Raw genomic sequence first — 19,595 nt, 5'->3', positions numbered from 1 at the left:
GCACTGTGTGTATTACGCAGGGTCCGAAATTAACACCCGCCAAATGCGGGTAAATTTTCTTTTTGGCCGGTGAATTTCGCAGCGTCACAGACCACTCTGGTGGGTGGTTTTTTGCTTTCTATCAGTTGATGTCAGCTTATAAAATAATTTTACACATTCTAGTTTTGTCCTCTAGGGGGCTCTGTAGGCCTACAGTCAGTGAGGTAGCGTCCCGCTGCTCATCGATAGTCTCTAGTAAACTTGAGTACCCGTGCCACCACGAGGACCTGCTAAGTAGTGGGAATTGGGCATTCCAAATTGGGAGAAAAAGGGGATAAATAAATAAATAAATAAATGTATGCACATCTGCCATGTAAGGCTGTTTTGTTTCAGCCACTATAGATGAAATATAGATCACCAGTCTTCGTCATGCCTGTTTGGCCACTTGTTTGGTTCAGTATGGCTTATATTGTTTAATAACCGGTTAATACTCTTGGTTTCTCAGTTAAAAGAATTTGCCAAAATTTGCATCCTTAGTTTGTATACTTTGGGCATTTGAAAATGAAGCTGGCATTTTTCCAACTGTAATTGCACATATTTAAGATGTTATCATTGCTCGTGTACTGAAAGCAAATAGTAGAAAATACACATTGGCTTTGCATTTTACGAACTCGCCCTGAAGCGGCAGTTCTCTGGTGTGGTGAGCGGGGCTGAGCGGATTTCTTGCGCGCCAGTGGACACGTACCGTTTGCGGTACATCATGATGCAATAAATAAGCAATGTCACAGTCATATTTAATCAAACTACACAATGATATCTCTAAGACTTTATAGATATTACAGTTTCATTTTCTGTAAAGCTGCTTTGAAACGATGTGTGTTGTGAAATGCGCTATACAAATAAAAATGACTTACAGTATTGCTTATTTTTCACTTTGCTTATATTGCACTATTTTTCACAATGTCTGTAAAATCCACTTGTAAAATGCAATCTACCAGACACCTTCACTGGTGGGCTAAAAATGTCATTTCGGACCCTGTGTATATGGGTGATTATCATGAAACCTGTCAAGAAAACGTCCTGGTCATATTAAACCCCAAATCATTACAAAAAAAATATTAAATAATATTTTGCATAAAGAAATTGAAGCCACCCCTGGAGTCGTGAGTTCGAATCCAGGGCGTGCTGAGTGACTCCAGCCAGGTCTCCTAAGCAACCAAATTGGCCCGGTTGCTAGGGAGGGTAGAGTCACATGGGGTAACCTCCTCGTGGTCGCTATAATATGGTTCTCGCTCTCGGTGGGGCGCGTGGTAAGTTGTGTGTGGATGCCACGGAGAATAGCGTGATCCTCCACATGCGTTATGTCAACTGAGATTCGTCCTCCGCCACCCGGACTGAGGCGAGTCACTACGCCACCATGAGGACTTGGAGCACATTAGGAATTGGGCATTCCAAATTGGGGACAAAATGTTTTTTTAGAACCGTTAAATGTTTTTGCATTGTGACGTTATTTTCAGGACAATTGTTTTTCAGGCACATTTTGGCCCCAATTTCTCATTATTGTAGCACATCTGGATGTTTAAATTCTACTATTCCCATTGTTTTCAGGGATGATTCTCATTATCGTAACACTTTTTTTCTGTATTACAGAATTTTTTGTTGAACAAGGGAGCACTACTATGATGTATAATTACTTAAAAAATATATATATATACTATATATACATACATTTACATTTATGCATTTGGCAGACGCTTTTATCCAAAGCGACTTACAGTGCACTTATTACAGGGACAATCCCCACGGAGCAACCTGGAGTTAAGTGCCTTGCTCAAGGACACAATGGTGGTGGCTGTGGGTATCGAACCAGCAACCTTCTGATTACCATGTATGTGCTTTAGCCCACTACACCACAACCACACCATAAGATTATATGATCCACATTGCGGTGATGAGAATGTCATAATGACAATCTTTTTTTGCTTTTAATGAGAATTCGACGGTAAAATGTGTGTCATGAAAAATATTTCACGATGCAAAAAATCTTAATGGCTCTAGAAATGGTCTTCATTTTCTAAATGCAAAATATCATTTACTTTGTTTCTTTTGATTAAAATAGCAGCCTGACATTTTCTTAACAGGATTCGTGAGAATCACCAATATTTCAGCCACCCTGCTGTCAAGATATCAGTACTGACCATTAAAAAACCCATTTTCTTTGACATAGTGTTCACTTAAAAGACATCAGAAAGCAACGCAGGCCTCTCACACACATGCAGACAATCCCTCCCTTTCCTGACAGGAAGGAAAGGGCGACGTAAACAGCTAAAGGAAGCGGAGAACGCAGACCATCTGTATTCCACTATAGAAGACGCACACGATTACAACCAGATCACATTATATCAGCATTTACAATTCATATGTGATGAACCAACACTAGCACAGCAGATGGTGACTGGACACGTGTGTTTGTTGGCATTTCATTCAGAGTTTATTAGAAGTGACTCACACTGTGGACCTCGAAAGAGAGACTTCATATCAGCGTGCCAGTCAAAGGTGAGTTTGTTGGCACTTGGCAAGCGATGTGAGAGGTATGCAGAGTGTGTATGCGAGTGTGCGGCTGGTAGAAATGATTCCCAGCATTCCGTTCGGACAGCACGGGCACATCTGACATGTTGTTGCCAGCCAGTGTATGTAAGGTGCTCGTGGTATTCCAGAGAAAATACAGGCTGCTTTTCATCATAAGCCGACAGCAGAGCGAGTTTTAAGTGCCGCGTTACTTGCACTTCAAAGTGTCTATTTTTATTACATAACTGCTTGTTAGTCATTCCCAAATCTAGTGCTTTATGTAATAACTCGTATTGGCAGGTTGAGACTCATACTGTTGTAACTGTCCATGAAATAGATATTCTAAAGGTGACTAATATCAGTCTTGTTCAAATAATGTCCAAATAAATGAATGCAGTTACAGTCTCCAGTTACCTTTGTCACTTTTTGTGAGGCGGGGGATTTTGGCTAGTGAAAATGTTGAGTGGCTAGTGACCTTGGAAACTACTAGCCACAGTGGCTGGTGAGCCAAAAAAGTTAATTTCAGTCTGTCTGACAGACGGCAGCTTTAACACACTCATGAGTGCATGCTTTTATCAGATATGACCTAGTGTGGTTATTGGACCGTGTGATTAGGAAACCGGCGATTTAATGACATAAATACAGTCTGTGTGTGCTGCACGCTTCAGGACGTGTGTGAATGTGTGAAGCAGCTTATACGCTGAAAACACAGACTGATCAAAACACCACATTTTATGAGCATCGCTCGTTGTGCTTGTTGTAGATGATGACAGAAGAGAGCGCTCATTCACAGTGCTGCAGACTATATATTTTAGATAGAATTTTTTGCTTTAATAATCACACTGGTCATATAACCAACGTCATATCAGGAAGTGTGAAATTACCGTCAAAACACCACGGAAAAACCTTTACATCAAAATAAAACACGGTATAAAAGTATGTCTTCATAGGGTCCTTCTTAAAAAAAAAAAAACTTGAAGCAACATTTACTTAACTGTGAAACTCTTCAAGGAAACATGCAATTGTTTTAATTTATTATTTGCATTGATACATTTAACTTTGTTAAATAGGCTAAAGGAGTGTGCACAGTAGCATATTACTCATTTGTATTTATTTTTTTATTTTGTGGTAGCGAAACTGGTAACGAGAATCGGGACATTTTACTGGTATTAGTACCGACTACTGAAATGTTGGTATCATGACAACCCTAGCCAATACCAATAACAAAGGGGTTCGAAGAAAGCTGATAACTGATCGATTTATTGAAGATTCATCTTCTTTCCTTACTGTGATGGGAGCAGACATAGAGGCAGTAAGAGTCCATAATGAATACAATTCCAGATGCTGTTTATTGTGCAACCAAAATCCCAATAATAACCAGAAAAAAAATCTGATTTGGTACACAACACTGGACTTCTACCTATTAATTATTCCAAAATACACCCAGGACTCTTATTTTGAAATGTTTGTGCTCCCAGCTCATACACATAAAGGAAACAAATAATGCACTGTAAGGGTGTGTTCACACTTGGCAGGTTTGGTTCGATTAAAACGAACTTTGGTGCGATTGCTCTGTTAGTGCGGTTCATTTGAACAAGTGTGAACCCTGCCATCCGAACCTTGGTGCGCACCAAACAAGCGGACCTTGACCGCCTGAATAGTGAGTCTCAGTCCGCTTCCAAACGAACTCTAGTGTAGTTCGATTGATATATGAACGCAGCATGGATCAAAGACGTCTAAACGGACCAATGACAGGAATACTGACCTCAAGCATACCTGGTTCTCATCATAGGAGCTATGTTGCCCATTACAGTTCGGTACAGGCGTCAGAACCGCCGTCAGCTGTCCTTGCAGCAAATCTTCATTTGTGTGTGCAACGGAGGAATTCCTGCCGTTGTTTTGACTCCTTTACACAATTTATTAGCTCTTCATTTGTTCTCAGCTGGTAAAAATACCACCATATATACAAATATAAATCCAACGAGCGCATTTCGCCCAGCAGCCAGCATTGTTTTGGATGTTCAGCAGGTTTTGTCGCAAAATATACGTCAAAAGAGCTGTCCAATCAGGTTGTGACCTTATCCTGATGCCTTTGGTTTTGTATGTTTAGGTTCGGTATTATAAATGCCAGTGTGAACGCTAAGCGAACCAGGACTAAATGTATCATTTTCTTTTTTGGTCCGGATCAAGAGAACCAAGAGAGCCGAACTACAAGTGTGAACACACCCTTAGAATCATCTACGATGTATTTCAATATAAATACTATAAGGTGGACATTGTCATATAACAAATATGAGCAGTAATTCATCAACAGTAGATCATCAGTATTCTGGTAATCCAATATTATAAAAGCAAGCTTTTTTCCCCTTCCTCTTTGGACATTGTCAGTCAACATCATCATGAACTCAACCATCAATAACGGTGATAGAAATAAAAATTCAATGATATGCATGCTTAATATGTCTTTTTCAACATAACATCTCGTATTTATTGTGCATCATATTTGTCTTTGATTTTAGCTGATAACTGATAGTTCCAGAAACACCTTAGCAACCATATAGCAACACCCTTGCAACCAGCTACTGTAGGTCTTAGTTGAGGTTGACTTATACTAAATAAAAACTCAATCAAGTGTTTTTGATCTCAGGTCAGCATAAACAAGCATCCTGTTTGAGCACTGCGTGTTTCAGCATTATTTATGCGGTTGTGTGGTTATTAGTGTTTGTTAAAGCTGAGTGAGGTATTGAGTCTCAGATCTGCTTTTACAAGCATTAATGATCCACTTCAGAGTTAATGAAATGGAAACTAGAAGTGCTGGTCTGTGTCGACTCAAACATCGAGTCAGCAGTGAGATCTGTTTTCCCTTTAGCAGCGGTTCTCAACTGGTTTTGCTTCAGGACCCATTTACATCGGACATAAACACAGTACCAAACCCCTTTTACATTTTTTAATGTAGTCTGGATCATATTTTCTTGTACCTAGTGTAGTTTTGATGGTTTTTGAGGATGAGTTCATGAGGATGAGTTCATCTGTCTAATTTGACGAGATTCTACCTAGAGACAGATGAATTTATGACACAATACTGTGGAGTTTGATTGGACATGTGGCCTTTGGTGTCAACTACAAAAAAGTTAGGGAAGTGTTTTCTCTTATCTTTTAAAAGTTGACAAGCCTATTTATTTTTATAGCTTAACTATACATGATTAAATGGTTAGTAGCAGTGTATTATTTGCATTTATCAGCCCATGCAAGAATAATATCCATACTTATTTTTACCACTTTATGAGCACATTTTAAAGAAAGAAATCTCCAGACCAGTTCATTAAGGGGCCGTTCACTCTGAATGCATAATTACGTACTATTTTGTCAATTGTTTTCCTATGTAAACGTGCTTTATGGATGTCTTTTACCATTGCATTTACATTAATATTTACAGTGCATCCAGAAAGTATTCACAGCGCTTCACTTTTTCCACATTTTGTTATGTTACAGCCTTATTCCACAATGGATTAAATTAATTATTTTCCTCAAAATTCTACAAACAATACCCCATAATGACAACGTGAAAGAAGTTTGTTTGAAATCTTTGCAAATTTATTAAAAATAAAAAACTAAAAAAATCACATGTACATAAGTATTCACAGCCTTTGCCATGACACTCAAAATAGAGCTCAGGTGCATCCTGTTTCCACTGATCATCCTTGACATGTTTCTACAACTTGATTGGAGTACACCTGTGGTAAATTCAGTTGATTGGACATGATTTGGAAAGGCACACACCTGTCTATATAAGGTCCCACAGTTAACAGTGCATGTCAGAGCACAAACCAAGACATGAAGTCCAAGGAATTGTCTGTAGACCTCCGAGACAGGATTGTATCGAGGCACAGATCTGGGGAAGGGTACAGAAACATTTCTGCAGCATTGAAGGTCCCAATGAGCACAGTGGCCTCCATCATCCATAAATGGAAGAAGTTTGGAACCACCAGGACTCTTCCTAGAGCTGGCCGCCCGGCCAAACTGAGCGATCGGGGGAGAAGGGCCTTAGTCAGGGAGGTGACCAAGAACCGGATGGTCACTCTGACAGAGCTCCAGCATTTCTCTGTGGAGAGAGGAGAACCTTCCAGAAGAACAACCATCTCTGCAGCACTCCACCAATCAGGCCTGTATGGTAGAGTGGCCAGACGGAAGCCACTCCTCAGTAAAAAGCACATGACAGCCCACCTGGAGTTTGCCAAAAGGCACCTGAAGGACTCTCAGACCATGAGAAACAAAGATTGAACACTTTGGCCTGAATGGCAAGCGTCATGTCTGGAGGAAACCAGGCACCGCTCATCACCTGGCCAATACCATCCCTACAGTGAAGCATGGTAGTGGCAGCATCATGCTGTGGGGATGTTTTTCAGCGGCAGGAACTGGGACACTAGTCAGGATTGAGGGAAAGATGAATGCAGCAATGTACAGAGACATCCTTGATGAAAACCTGCTCCAGAGTGCTCTGGACCTCAGACTGGGGCGAAGGTTCATCTTCCAACAGGACAACGACCCTAAGCACACAGCCAAGATAACAAAGGAGTGGCTATGGGACAACTCTGTGAATGTCCTTGAGTGGCCCAGCCAGAGCCCAGACTTGAACCCGATTGAACATCTCTGGAGAGATCTGAAAATGGCTGTGCATTGACACTCCCCATCCAACCTGATGGAGCTTGAGAGGTCCTGCAAAGAAGAATGGGAGAAACTGCCCAAAAATAGGTGTGCCAAGCTTGTAGCATCATACTCAAAAAGACTTGAGGCTGTAATTGGTGCCAAAGGTGCTTCAACAAAGTATTGAGCAAAGGCTGTGAATACTTATGTACATGTGATTTTTTTCGTTTTTTATTTTTAATAAATTTGCAAAGATTTCAAACAAACTTCTTTCACGTTGTCATTATGGGGTATTGTTTGTAGAATTGAGGAAAATTATGAATTTAATCCATTTTGGAAAAAGGCTGTAACATAACAAAATGTGGAAAAAGTGAAGCGCTGTGAATACTTTCCGGATGCACTGTACATTTATGCATTTTGCAGACGCTCTTATCAAAAGCGACTCACAATGCATTCAGGGTGTGTACATTATATCAGTTTTTGTGTTCCCTGGGGATCGAACCCATGAACTTGCCATTGCTAGCGCCACGCTGTACACACTGAGCTACAGTAACCCATACAATACATGTCGCCCCAGGACGGGTTCGAACCTACACCTTTCTGTTCCACAGTTCAGTGCAATCTTGTGATTGTTTCAGCATCTCATGCAGGAACGCCACGTTTTTTTAAATGCCATGTCAAGACAAAAATAATTTCCACTGTTAAAAACGCGTTCTCAAGGCACCAGTATTAAGCTTTGTTCATGGCACTGTGTGTAGCTTTTTTAGCGAAATGGCACGATGTGAACTGCCCCAAAGGGATGTTCTGTAACGATTGTTTGTTGAATTCCCAACCTACAGTAATCTCATAGAATGGATGTTACTACAACATTTTTGCCCACTGACTTTTACATGCCGCATTCTATGTTTTGCCGCAGTTTCCTGGTGAAATGAACACTAGTGCGTTTTATTCACTTTTACACAAATCACGACTACAACGGCTGATTATGGCTTTATAAACACTTCCTTTCCACACTATTACTCACACACTGCTATGTTATGATGTTGAAACATTTATTATAATGCATCATTTGAAAAACTATAAATTTTAATGCTTGCATTACAGACTCACCTACATTTACGCACTTATTCCAAGTTGTTTAGCTTGTGCAGTAGCTCACCTAATATAGTGATGGACTTTGGACTTGGAAGATAGCGGCTCGAGCCCAGTTAAACACGCAAGCTGACACATGAGACGAAAGTGTCATAGAAGTGACATGAAATGAAGTGGTGGCTTCCAATAATTTGCTTTTTTTTTTCTCCCCTTTTCTCCCCAATTTGGAATGCCCAATTCACAATGCGCTCTAATTCCTCGTGGTGGCGTAGTGACTCGCCTCAATCCGGGTGGCGGAGGACGAATCTCAGTTGCCTCCTCGTCTGAGACCATCAATCCACGCATCTTATCACATGGCTTGTTGAGCGCATTACCGTAGAGACCTACAGCGTGTGGAGGCTTTACGCTATTCTCCACGGCATCCAAGCATAACTCACCACACGCCCCACCGAGAGCAAGAACCACATTATAGCGACTACAAGGAGGTTACCCTATGTGAGCAACCGGGCCAATTTGGTTGCTTAGGAGACGTGGCTGGAGTCACTCAGCTTGCCCTGCATTCGAACTCACTCTCCAGGGGTGATAGTCAGTGTCAATACTTGCTGAGCTACCCAGGAAAAAAGCATTTGCTTTGCATTTGCTTTTAGGACACTATCATTTTGGTTTAGGTTAAAGTTTTAGGTTAGGGAGGTACGTTTTACTCATTAAAACCTCCATCTATTATTCACCTTAAAAACCTTGTGTGATTACATCATTTCACTCACTTTTGGCGCCCCCTGCTGGACATTTAGCTGGGAAACTGCAGTCAAATGTGTAATAAAGCACGTAATTTCATTGCACGTAATTTCGTTTCACATAAATGTTGCCATGGTCATGTAATGTTCATGAGATTAGGCTGTGAATTCCACTATTAAACATGATTTTGAAAAAATGCATTTGAAATAACATGTACTGATGGCTTCAAAAGAAGCATATATCATCGATTAATAGCTCACAGTTGGTCTGTCTTTCCGATTAACAGTTTTTATTGATTCACATAAAACACCACATAAAACAAAACATATATACATAGAATCAAACTTAACCCCAACTATTACCCCTCCCCTCCCCCTCCCAATCCCACCCTAACCCCAACAACATAACAGTGGTCCCAAATGACATAGACACACACATGCACACACAAATAAATAAATAAATAAATAAATTGACACAACAACAATAATCACACATCTACAAATGCCAAATACCCACCCCATTTCTCCACGAACACTTTACACCTCCCCATTCCCCTAAATGTTACCTCCTCAAAGGCTGCCACCCTTCCCATCTCCGAGCACCACTCCTGAAAAGAGGGCGCTCCAGCCAACCTCCAGCCCATCAAAATGATCTGCCAGGCGATCATGACACTGGTTAAGACCCAACTCTTTAAGTGTCTACTTTCAATGTCAATGACCGCCCCATCACCCAAGATACAGAGTCTGGGGCAGAATAATGCCTAACACCTCGCATACCAGACTCTGCACCTTTAACCAAAACTTTTGTATTTCAACACCCCCCCAAAAGACATGGGTTATATCTCCGTCCTCTGATTGGCATCGCCAGCAGGTGGGTGTGTCTTTAAGACCAAGCCTATACAATTTAGAGGGGGTCCAATAGAACCGATGTAAAATCTTGAATTGTATAAGGCGCACCCTTGCATCTCAAGATGCAGTTTTTATGTTTTTTAAAATCCTAGCCCATTCTCTCTCCTCCAATTCCAGGTTTAAATCTTTCTCCCATAATCTCTTGAGAGTGGTTGAGACTCCGTCCCCCAGACACTGAATTAATAAGGAGTAATACACTGATGCCTCATGGCCTTCAAAACAGTACAGAGCAAGTGGCGTAACTGAAGATACCTATAAAACTGAGATCTGGGGATCCCAAAATACTGAACCAAATTTTCAAAAGATCTCATCACTCCACTCTCATAAAGATCACCGAGTGAATTAACCCCCCTCGCAATCCACTCTGACCAACAAAAAGGGGACTCATTAATGCATAGTTTGGGGTATAGCTATAGGCTCGAGGCAACATTTAGATAAATATCTGAATTAAACACTCTGGACACTTTTGTCCATACTGAGTGCAAATGTGAAATAACATGGTGTGATTTAACTTCTCTGGTTAGTTTGATGGAAAGGCTTTGCAATGGCAAAATAGGGGCAAGAAATTCTTGTTCAATGCAGAACCAGGGAGGGGCTCTCTCAGGTGGAAGGGACCATTGAGCCAAATGTCTGAGACCGAATGCATAATAATAAAACAAAATTTTGGGTAGGCCTAACCCACCTTTGTCAATCGGCCTATGTAACTTATTGAAATGTAATCTGGGACATTTACCATTCCAAACAAAGGACTTCGCTATGTTATCAAATTGCTTGAAATAAGAGAGGGGGACATCTACCGGGAGAGACTGTAGCATGTAGTTAAATTTTGGAATACAATTCATTTAATAACATTAACCTCCCAATCATCGATAAATGTAATGAAGCGCATCTGTCCACATCGCTCGAAAACCTTTTAATTAAAGGGTCAAAATTAACTCTAACTAAATCAGACAAATTTGTGGGGAATAAAATACCCAAATACTTAATGCCCTGTTTGGGCCACTGGAAGGCGACCGGCTGGAAGGCCGTTACTGGACAGTACGCTGTCAGAGCCAAAACTTCGGATTTAGACCAACTGACTTTGTATCCTGAGAATTTGGAAAAGGAATGAATAATTCTGTGGAGGCAAGGCATAGATCTAGTAGATTCAGAGACAAATAATAAAATACCATCTGCGTAAAGCAGAAGTTTATGCACCACACCTCCCGCCACCACCCCTGGAAAATCATCCTCCTTTCTTATCGCAGCTGCTAATGGTTCTAGGGCCAGTTGGTCTTTCTTTAAAAGTTTATAAATTATCGCTAAATTTAAATTCGCCTATGGGAAAAAATAAATGGGATTTTTACGTCCGGATCCAGACTGTTGCAATCTTTTCCAGATGGGCTTCTTCAGAGCTCACTTTACTTTAGTGTTTTCCATCTGACTGAGTACATTAAAGACGAGCACACATAAAGGTTAGATGTTATATTGAAGAGGAGGGGCTGTACACCCCTCAATGCTTTTAACCTAATTGTGACCCTTAAAGAAATGACATTGACATACGGTCTGAATGAATCGAGCACATACAGCTTCACTTTGCTCATGTAGTGTTTCATCAAAGAAGATGAGTTGGTCATCAATAGATTACACACACTACAGTCAGTTACTACATCTGTGATTATTTAAATGAAAGATGTGATAAAACTAGATGACATCATTTTACATATGTTTTACCACGCCACTGTTAGCATGTTATTTAGGAATGGCAAATTGTAAATACCCCCATAAATGTTGATATTTGTTTCACAGTTGATATATTTTTAATTTATTTAGTTTTAATGTTTTTCTTCAACTTCAGGGACTTTTAGCAGACTGATCTCACAGTAGGTTGACTTTTCTTTAGCTAAAATCGGTCTGTGCTTACCAAAATGCGAAACATTGCCCTCCTTTTTTCATGATCCATAATGCTGTCACAGGTGAGAAGGTGTTTCTTCTTGTGAGTTTATTGCCGGTTGGCAATCCAGCTTATGGAGCATTACCGCCACCTACTGAGCTGGAGTGTGAAGTGTCACAAGAACGTCTTTCAGTGGAGTCAAACGTCTGCTGTAGATGATGAAATTTTATCGAAAAGAGGTTACACACTTTATGTCAGATTAAATCCTAAACTGAGTGTACTTTAAAGGTAGCTTACCCTATGGGGATTACTTGTAATCAAGCAAGTTATGTTTACAGTCATTCTTGACAAACATGTGGAATGCATTTCCTCCCCTATTAATGGTGTGAAATGTTTATCATGATAAATATTGATATTGAACGATATGTAAAAATTATTGTGATAATATTTTTGGCCATATCGCCCATCCCTAGTTGGGTGTATGGGCATGTGTGAGCTCCATTTTCCAGGTGAAGTGTCAGAGGGAAAAATGCAACCTCCGAATCACTGATTATGCAAACGCAATTTCTTCCTGCTTTTAACGCGGGATGCGAACCGGGGTCTCCCACGCTGCTGATGCAACTTGCTTCCGATTAGAAATGACGCCTCATAAAAATTCTGCTCACAAGTGATATTTCCTTTGATATTTCTTAGTTTTGTCTCATATTTCATCTCAAGCATGCTCTTCACTCAGACTTTTGTCCACTTGGTTAACAAGTTGTAGAGCCGAGGAGGGCGGGGCCGGGCTGGAATGACGCACGGCAGGTCCCCAATCAGCCTGATGGAGCGCGCGAGGGATAAAGGCGGCCGGGGATGACAGTTCGAGAGAGAGAGAATTACAGGCAGCTGTACTGTGTGGTTTTTTGGTTGTGTGTTTTTGGTTAAGTTTATTATTAAACTATTATTTAAGTTGTCAAGCCGGTTTTCTGATGCGCTGTCGCGTGGTCCTCGATCACTCCTCCACCCTCTCAGGGGGATGGCAGCCGCTCCTCCCCGGGCAGACCGGAGTTAGACCTCCGACCCCCAGCGGACAGAATGCCCCTCCGCGTTCCCAGCGTCCCGTGGGGACACTCCTCCGCCCCTGGCAGTGGCCCTACCACTCCAGGCGGTCGGGGAGTCGCGTCTTCTCTCGACCCCTCCGCATTCCCGGGGGACGGCAGGGCACTCCTCCGCCCCCGGCAGCGGCTCCCTCGCTCCAGGTGGTTGGGGAGTCCCATCCCCACTCGCCTCGCGGACGGCGGCCGTTCCCCGCGTCCGGGTGGTCGGGCTACTCCGTCCCCCGTCGGATGGCAGCGGCGCTCCCCTGGGTGGACGGCAGTGTCGAGGACTCTGCGACGGGAATCCCTCCTCCTTCCCGGGTTTCAGCACCAGTGTAAGGGGGTCGATGGAAAGGAGGCGAGAACCGGCTTGAAAACTTAAATAATAGTTTAATAATAAACTATTAAAAATAAAAAACACACAACCAAAAAACCACACAGTACAGCTGCCTGTAATTCTCTCTCTCTCGAACTGTCATCCCCGGCCGCCTTTATCCCTCGCGCGCCCCATCAGGCTGATTGGGGACTGGGCGTGCGTCATTCCAGCCCGGCCCTGCCCTCCTCGGCTCTACACAAGTACATTAACTTTTGACTAAACTTTGTTAGGGGCAAAATTGTTTGTTGGGGTGGAAATGACGCCACAACTGTGGGACAGCCGTAATTTTTATAAATTGTCAGAAATCATTTTCATATAATAAATATTGAAATGGTTTCTGTTTATTTAACTCTTTGCTTAGATGAACATCGTTTTAAATATGTAATCATTTGTATTTTTATAATAGATTTTAATAGTTTAATATTGAAAGTCTGGGTCTGGGACAAGTCTCAAACAGTCAAATTTATAGGGCCTGAAGAGACACAGAGACCTTCATATAGCAAAGTGAAATACTTGAAATAGGTTTTTTTCTTTTTTCCCCAATTTGGAATGCCCAATTCCCAATGCGCTCAAAGTCCTCGTGGTGGCGTAGTGACTTGTCTCAATCCGGGTGCCTCCACGTCTGAGACCATCAATCCACGCCTCCTATCACGTGGCTTGTTGAGCGCGTTACCGCGGAGACCTAGCGCCTGTGGAGGCTTCACGCTATTCTCTGCAGCATCCACGCACAACTCACCACGCGGCCCACCGAGAGCGTGAACCACATTATAGCAATAGACTCTACCCTCCCTAGCAACCGGGCCAATTTGGTTGCTTAGGAGACCTGGCTGGAGTCACTCTGCACGCCCTGGATTCAAACTCACGACTCCAGGGGTGGTAGTCAGCATCTTTACTCGACATAAAATATGTTTGTTTTAATAAAAATCAACCCCTGGGATATGAAAGTGCCCAAAGTTGAAGAAACGCCATTAATAGCATTTAAAAATGCTAGTTATTTTGGTTTATTTTGTTATAGATAATGAACAACTAATGTATTTCAAAGGTATTTTACAGTGAATATTTCCTTCTGTCTGTTTATGAATCACAATATTCAATTTAGGAGCATGAGCTGTTTGATCTTCTGTTTAAAAGTGTTACACTCTCAAAACTCTCTTAAAAGGGCTTGTTTTGGATATGATGAATTGCTGGAGCGCTTGAAGGAAAGTTGTGTAAAGTTTCTCTGGGAATGCATCCGCTTCAGAACACAATTAATGGCACAAGGTGACGTGCTGTGACTCATTATATATTCAATTAGCCGGCTGTTGAATGGCCCCCTTGTGATGCGTTTGCTCTCTGGCAGAGCTCCGGCCATAACGCTATTAGATAAATGAAGCGTGATTTCCTATCGGAACACAAAACTCTACTGTGGATCGAGAGGTGAGAAAAACAGCCCCCGACTCTGAGACGCTTTTGTAGACCTGAGAGGATATTACCTACCTAGAAATGTTTGCTTGACAGACTTTTTGTGTCAGAGCCAACATTAGAAATATTTATAGATTACCTACTCTGTGAAAAACAAATGCAATTTTTTTTTTATGATATCTTCGACTATTTTGATGGTGTCCCTTTAACAGAATCAATATGCAATGGAAGTTTAGAGCTAATTGAAGAGCATAATATTCTTCTTGTGTACGTAGTATACGTAGCTGTGTTGAATTAAATTAAGTTATATCTTTTAATTAACTATGGTATTAAGTGATTGTAATAGTATTGTTTTATATTAATTGTGGTTTATATATTATTTTACTTTTTGTAATTTAGTAGTTAAAGTCTTATTTGCTGTCTTCTACAGTATCTCTGTTCTTTTCTTCATGATAGTTCATAATGCATTAGCTAATGTTATTACACGGCTTTCTGAAATACTTGATTCTGATTGGTCATTTGCGGCATCTAGTGGTCTGAAATTTCTGAATAACAACCGCGCACATCCGGGGATTACGTGATATCAGACCAGTCTTCCGGGCATTTCCTACTTCTCGTAGCACTCTGCAAAATACTGCATAGTTTTTCAGCTCTGCCCACTCAATTTTCCTTAATTTCGCATTTTCAGATTAACCTACTTTTTCGAACTCCTAGACCGTATGTACGATTCGCTCAAAATTTAGCACGCATCACCTAGAGACACTCATGACAAAAAGCTATGAGATTTATTATGATAGACCCAACTGTTCTCATATAACGCTTCAACGAATTCAATTGTCAACACGCCTAAAATGGACCTGCAGCATTTCAGCACAGTGCCACCTAGTGGTCAGGAGAAATTAAAAATGACTATTTTTGCTTATAACTTCTGAATAGTTTAGTTAAAATTATGAGGCTAGTCTCTTTAGACTCCTTGGGTCATACAGAGTATGATGATACCCAATTTGCCATGGTTGGCCATACTTCCTGTCTGCCATTTTGAATTTAATTAAAAACCATACTTTTTAAAACTCTTCCTAAGCCGTATGTTCGACAAAATTTGTAGTGTATCATCTAGGGACACTCACGACAAAAACTGATTAAAAGCTTTTTTTATAGCCCAAATGATTCTCAAATAGCGCACCAAAGAATTAGATTGCAAGATGCCAAAAAGCATCTGAGGTCCCTGGTGGTCTAGTGGTTAGGATTCAGCGCTCTCACCGCCGCGGCCAGGGAATGAAGTCGTTTGGGGGCCTGGGTAGCTCAGTGGTAAAATACGCTGGCTATCACCCCTGGAGTTCGCTAGTTCAAATCCCAGGGCGTGCTGAGTGACTCCAGCCAGGTCTCCTAAGCAACCAAATTGGTCTGGTTGCTAGGGAGGGTAGAGTCACTTGGGGTAACCTCCTCGTGATCGCTATATGGTGAGTTGAGCGCAGATGGCGTGATGGCGTGAAGCTTCCACATGCGCTATGTCTCCGTGGCAATGCGCTCAACAAGCCACGTGATAAGATGCGCGGGTTGATGGTCTCAGATGCGGAGGCAACTGGGATTCGTCCTCCGCCACCCAGATTGAGGTGAGTAACCGCGCCACCACGAGGACTTAAAAAGCGCACTGGGAATTGGGCATTCCAAATTGGCTGTATCTGAGGCTGAGGCTGTATCTCGGCAACGCTTTGCCGTATTGAGATGAAAGTTTGTGTGTGCCATTGTCACCACACTCTGACCACACCATTCAAATTTAGTGACAGCACCACCTGTTGGTCAAAAGTTATAATGAATTGTTCTGTAACACAAGCAATTGTACTTAGTTTTCTTTTATACCGAATTTCTTGAAATCATTATCAGTGATGTCCAATCATACTTCCTTGCATGCCATTGGTGTGCTTGGCCCCGTAATTGCTGCTTACAGCTGTATTTGTAAAGTGTTGCCAGATTTCCAATTCATGCCATGAAATTCATTCTTATTGTTCAGAACCAAATGGTTTTATTAGTTTTGATGTGCCTCATCTTCACCTAAAAACATCTTTAACACACTGAAAACGTGTATGTTTGTACTCATGATACTTATATTTCCTATTTTCCTTTGAAACAGAGACAGAGAGTCCAGCAAGTCCATGAATTACTTTATTTGATCAAACTGTCTGTAGTCTGTAAGAGTGTTATGTTAAGAGTTTATTATACTGTTTGTACATCATCAGGTCTGTAAAGCTGCCCATTCAAACTCCAGCTGTGTTTAATTTGGTCACACAGATATCCTGCAGGGCCATGTGTTGTACCCAAGAAATTTTCCAGGTTAATTCCTTCCTGGAAACAGCTTATTGATAGAGGAACTAGAAGAAACGCTGTGAGGTTGTAGGTCCTTATGAGGGACTGAGACTGGGTCATCTAATTTCACCAACAGTGCATGTTGTCAGATAATTGCACTTAGTTAGAATAGCAAAATAGACAGGCATATCAGCTTTTAAAACAGAGGAGAAAATGCTTCCTGTATCTTTTGATGATGTCATCAAAGGTCATGCATCCAGTCAAACTCTACAGTATTTTCATAGACGCTCGTCAAATTTGGCAGATGTCAATGTGGACGGGTTGTGTAGCATGAACCCATCCTCAAAAACCATCAACAAAACTACACTACTAGGTACAAGAAAATACCACCCTGACTACATTATCCTTGTGCGACCCCACGTCTTGGCTTCGCTATATGCAATGCATAATTTAAATGAATTAAAACAGACTTTATACTGTTCACAAGACTCTACACTGTTATTTAAGGGTTAAACTTCTGGTGCACCGAGTCACGTGACACAAAAGCATGACGTCGATTTTCATGAAGCGCTTCTACAGGCACAACACCAACAAAAGTGCCTCTGGTAAGAAACCTCTTTACGTTTTATCATTGAAACCTGTTTGGTTGTAAAGAGTAGAGTCTCTAGTTTCATTTGATATGCTGCTTTAAAAAAATCCATTTATCTTTCATGCATCAGCACGCTGATAAACATGATGTCCACATATGTGGAAAATGGGACCATATTACCTCAAAAGTTGAAAAACATGTTAGTTATTTTAAATAACTTTCAACATTAACACATCTGTGGAACATTTAGCTTTATTTTAATATAAATTGTATTTTATGTTGTTATCACAGTACAATACGGTTCTATTCATTAATATTAATAAATGCATTCCTATATATTTACTGTACATTATCACATTGAGAATAAATATATTCATGCAAAAGCTGATAAATGTGTCTTTCAGAGGCTTTATATGGAGTTAGGATGAAAATAAGGTGCATTTCAAACTGTTCTGAGACCAGTGCAGACAGACAGCACACTGGAGGTTAAGTCATTCACTAAATAGGGAGCAAGGGAGCATCTAAGTACGTTCACTCCTAAAATCAGATCAAAAGTTCAGTTTCAGGCTGCAGATGATGTTTGGATCACTCAACATGTTTGACAGACATGTGACAATGATAATCAGTACATAGATTCAGAATTTATAATGTATCATTTTATTTTAACATGGTTGACAGTGATTGGATGATGCTGGACATTACTTTTAATCTGAATTATTAATTCAGCTTTATAGAAAATCAGCTGTAATGTCTGTTAACGTCTCAAAAACTCCTGGAAACATAATAAACTATTTGATGGAAAAAATCTGACTTTCTATAACTTGGTATTATTTAAAATTTCACAACTTAGTCTCGCTGTCCACGTATGTGACATACATTTTTAGGAAAACTATTTGATCTAGAATTTATTACTTTTTTTTTGCATGTTTATTAGGTGCTACTAGTTACAAATCAAAAAGGGAAATGGAAAATGCACAAAGCAGTCATGTTCGGGTCTCAAGAGGTTAAATACAGATTCACGTGCAGTATGTGTCACTGGCGTTATCGTCCGCTTTCTGTCTCGTGTTTCACGTACGTTCTTTGTGTGAGTGTTAGTGACCGCCGTGCGATCTCCGGTGATTTCCTGTCACCTTATCAGGTTGGGTTTTTGTCTGACGAGGACCATGGCATCATCGCTCCCTGTTTGTTTTGTTCCAAGCGTGTCAAAATCTTTGCCCTCACGTGTTTCAGTTGCCGCTGGCACGTGGAATCAGCGTGTCCATGGGAACCCCGATCATGCCAACTTTCAGCTGAGAGCAGCACCTGTTCCTTGTTTGTTCATGCCTATATTAATCCCCTCGTGAGTCATGTCCGGCGCTGGATTGTTAAATGTATTTAGATGTTGAATGTTTAATGTTGCTCAGTGTTGACTGAGGTTATGAGCATTGTTGTTTGATGTTGAGTACTAAACTCACTCTCTCTGCCTAGTTGGTCCTGTCTTGTGTATCTGTTGGTTGCCCGCATGTCGGGTGTGTGGTTGCCTTCCAGTTTTGCTGCATGTCAGCTGGCCTTCCACGGAGGGTACCTCGTCTCTGCCCACGTATCAGGAGTTAATATCGTCCATCTCTGCTGGGCATTGTTCTGCATCTCACTAAGCTTCAACGGAGGATTCTACCAATCTGTTCCTGTCTTCCACAACGTGCACACTCATTCTACGAACACACTCTTCATGGATTGCCCCTTGCACGGCCACGGCGTGCACGCTATCGGAGATCTCTTCCCACTGCTGCAGCCGGTGCCAGTATCGCAACCCAGTGACTGCCCATATTTGTTGTTAATAATTCCTTTGAACTGTTCCTCTGCTCTTGAGTCTGTTTGTCTCACTATCGCTCTTTACAATGGAGGTTTTTGTCGTTTTTTGTGCTGTGAATCATTGGATGCCGAGAGCTTGAAACCATCCAAATTCAATAGACATTTACAAACCAAAATTGTCAATAATTAATAATATTGTTGGGCCTATGCAGTTTATAGATTTCATATTTGGTTTGAAGGACATTTTTCTTTACTGTGA

General features: G+C 41.2%; 1 protein-coding gene across 1 annotated transcript in view; it reads left to right on the top strand.

Annotated features, from left to right (window-relative positions):
- Positions 1 to 2,336: 2,336 nt before the first annotated feature.
- Positions 2,337 to 19,595, top strand: part of LOC127433207 (colorectal mutant cancer protein-like) — a 104,612-nt gene continuing 87,353 nt past the window's right edge. Inside the window, exon 1 of the mRNA XM_051684936.1 lies at positions 2,337 to 2,535. Coding sequence (XP_051540896.1) covers positions 2,428 to 2,535 — 108 coding nt within the window. The 5' untranslated portion in view covers positions 2,337 to 2,427. The remainder of the gene's footprint in view (positions 2,536 to 19,595) is intronic.

The sequence above is a fragment of the Myxocyprinus asiaticus genome, chromosome 4 (genome assembly GCF_019703515.2).
Source record: "Myxocyprinus asiaticus isolate MX2 ecotype Aquarium Trade chromosome 4, UBuf_Myxa_2, whole genome shotgun sequence".
In the NCBI taxonomy this organism is placed as follows: domain Eukaryota; kingdom Metazoa; phylum Chordata; class Actinopteri; order Cypriniformes; family Catostomidae; genus Myxocyprinus; species Myxocyprinus asiaticus.
The sequence above is the reverse complement of the archived record's forward strand: the minus strand, read 5'-3'. Positions and strand labels throughout refer to the sequence as shown.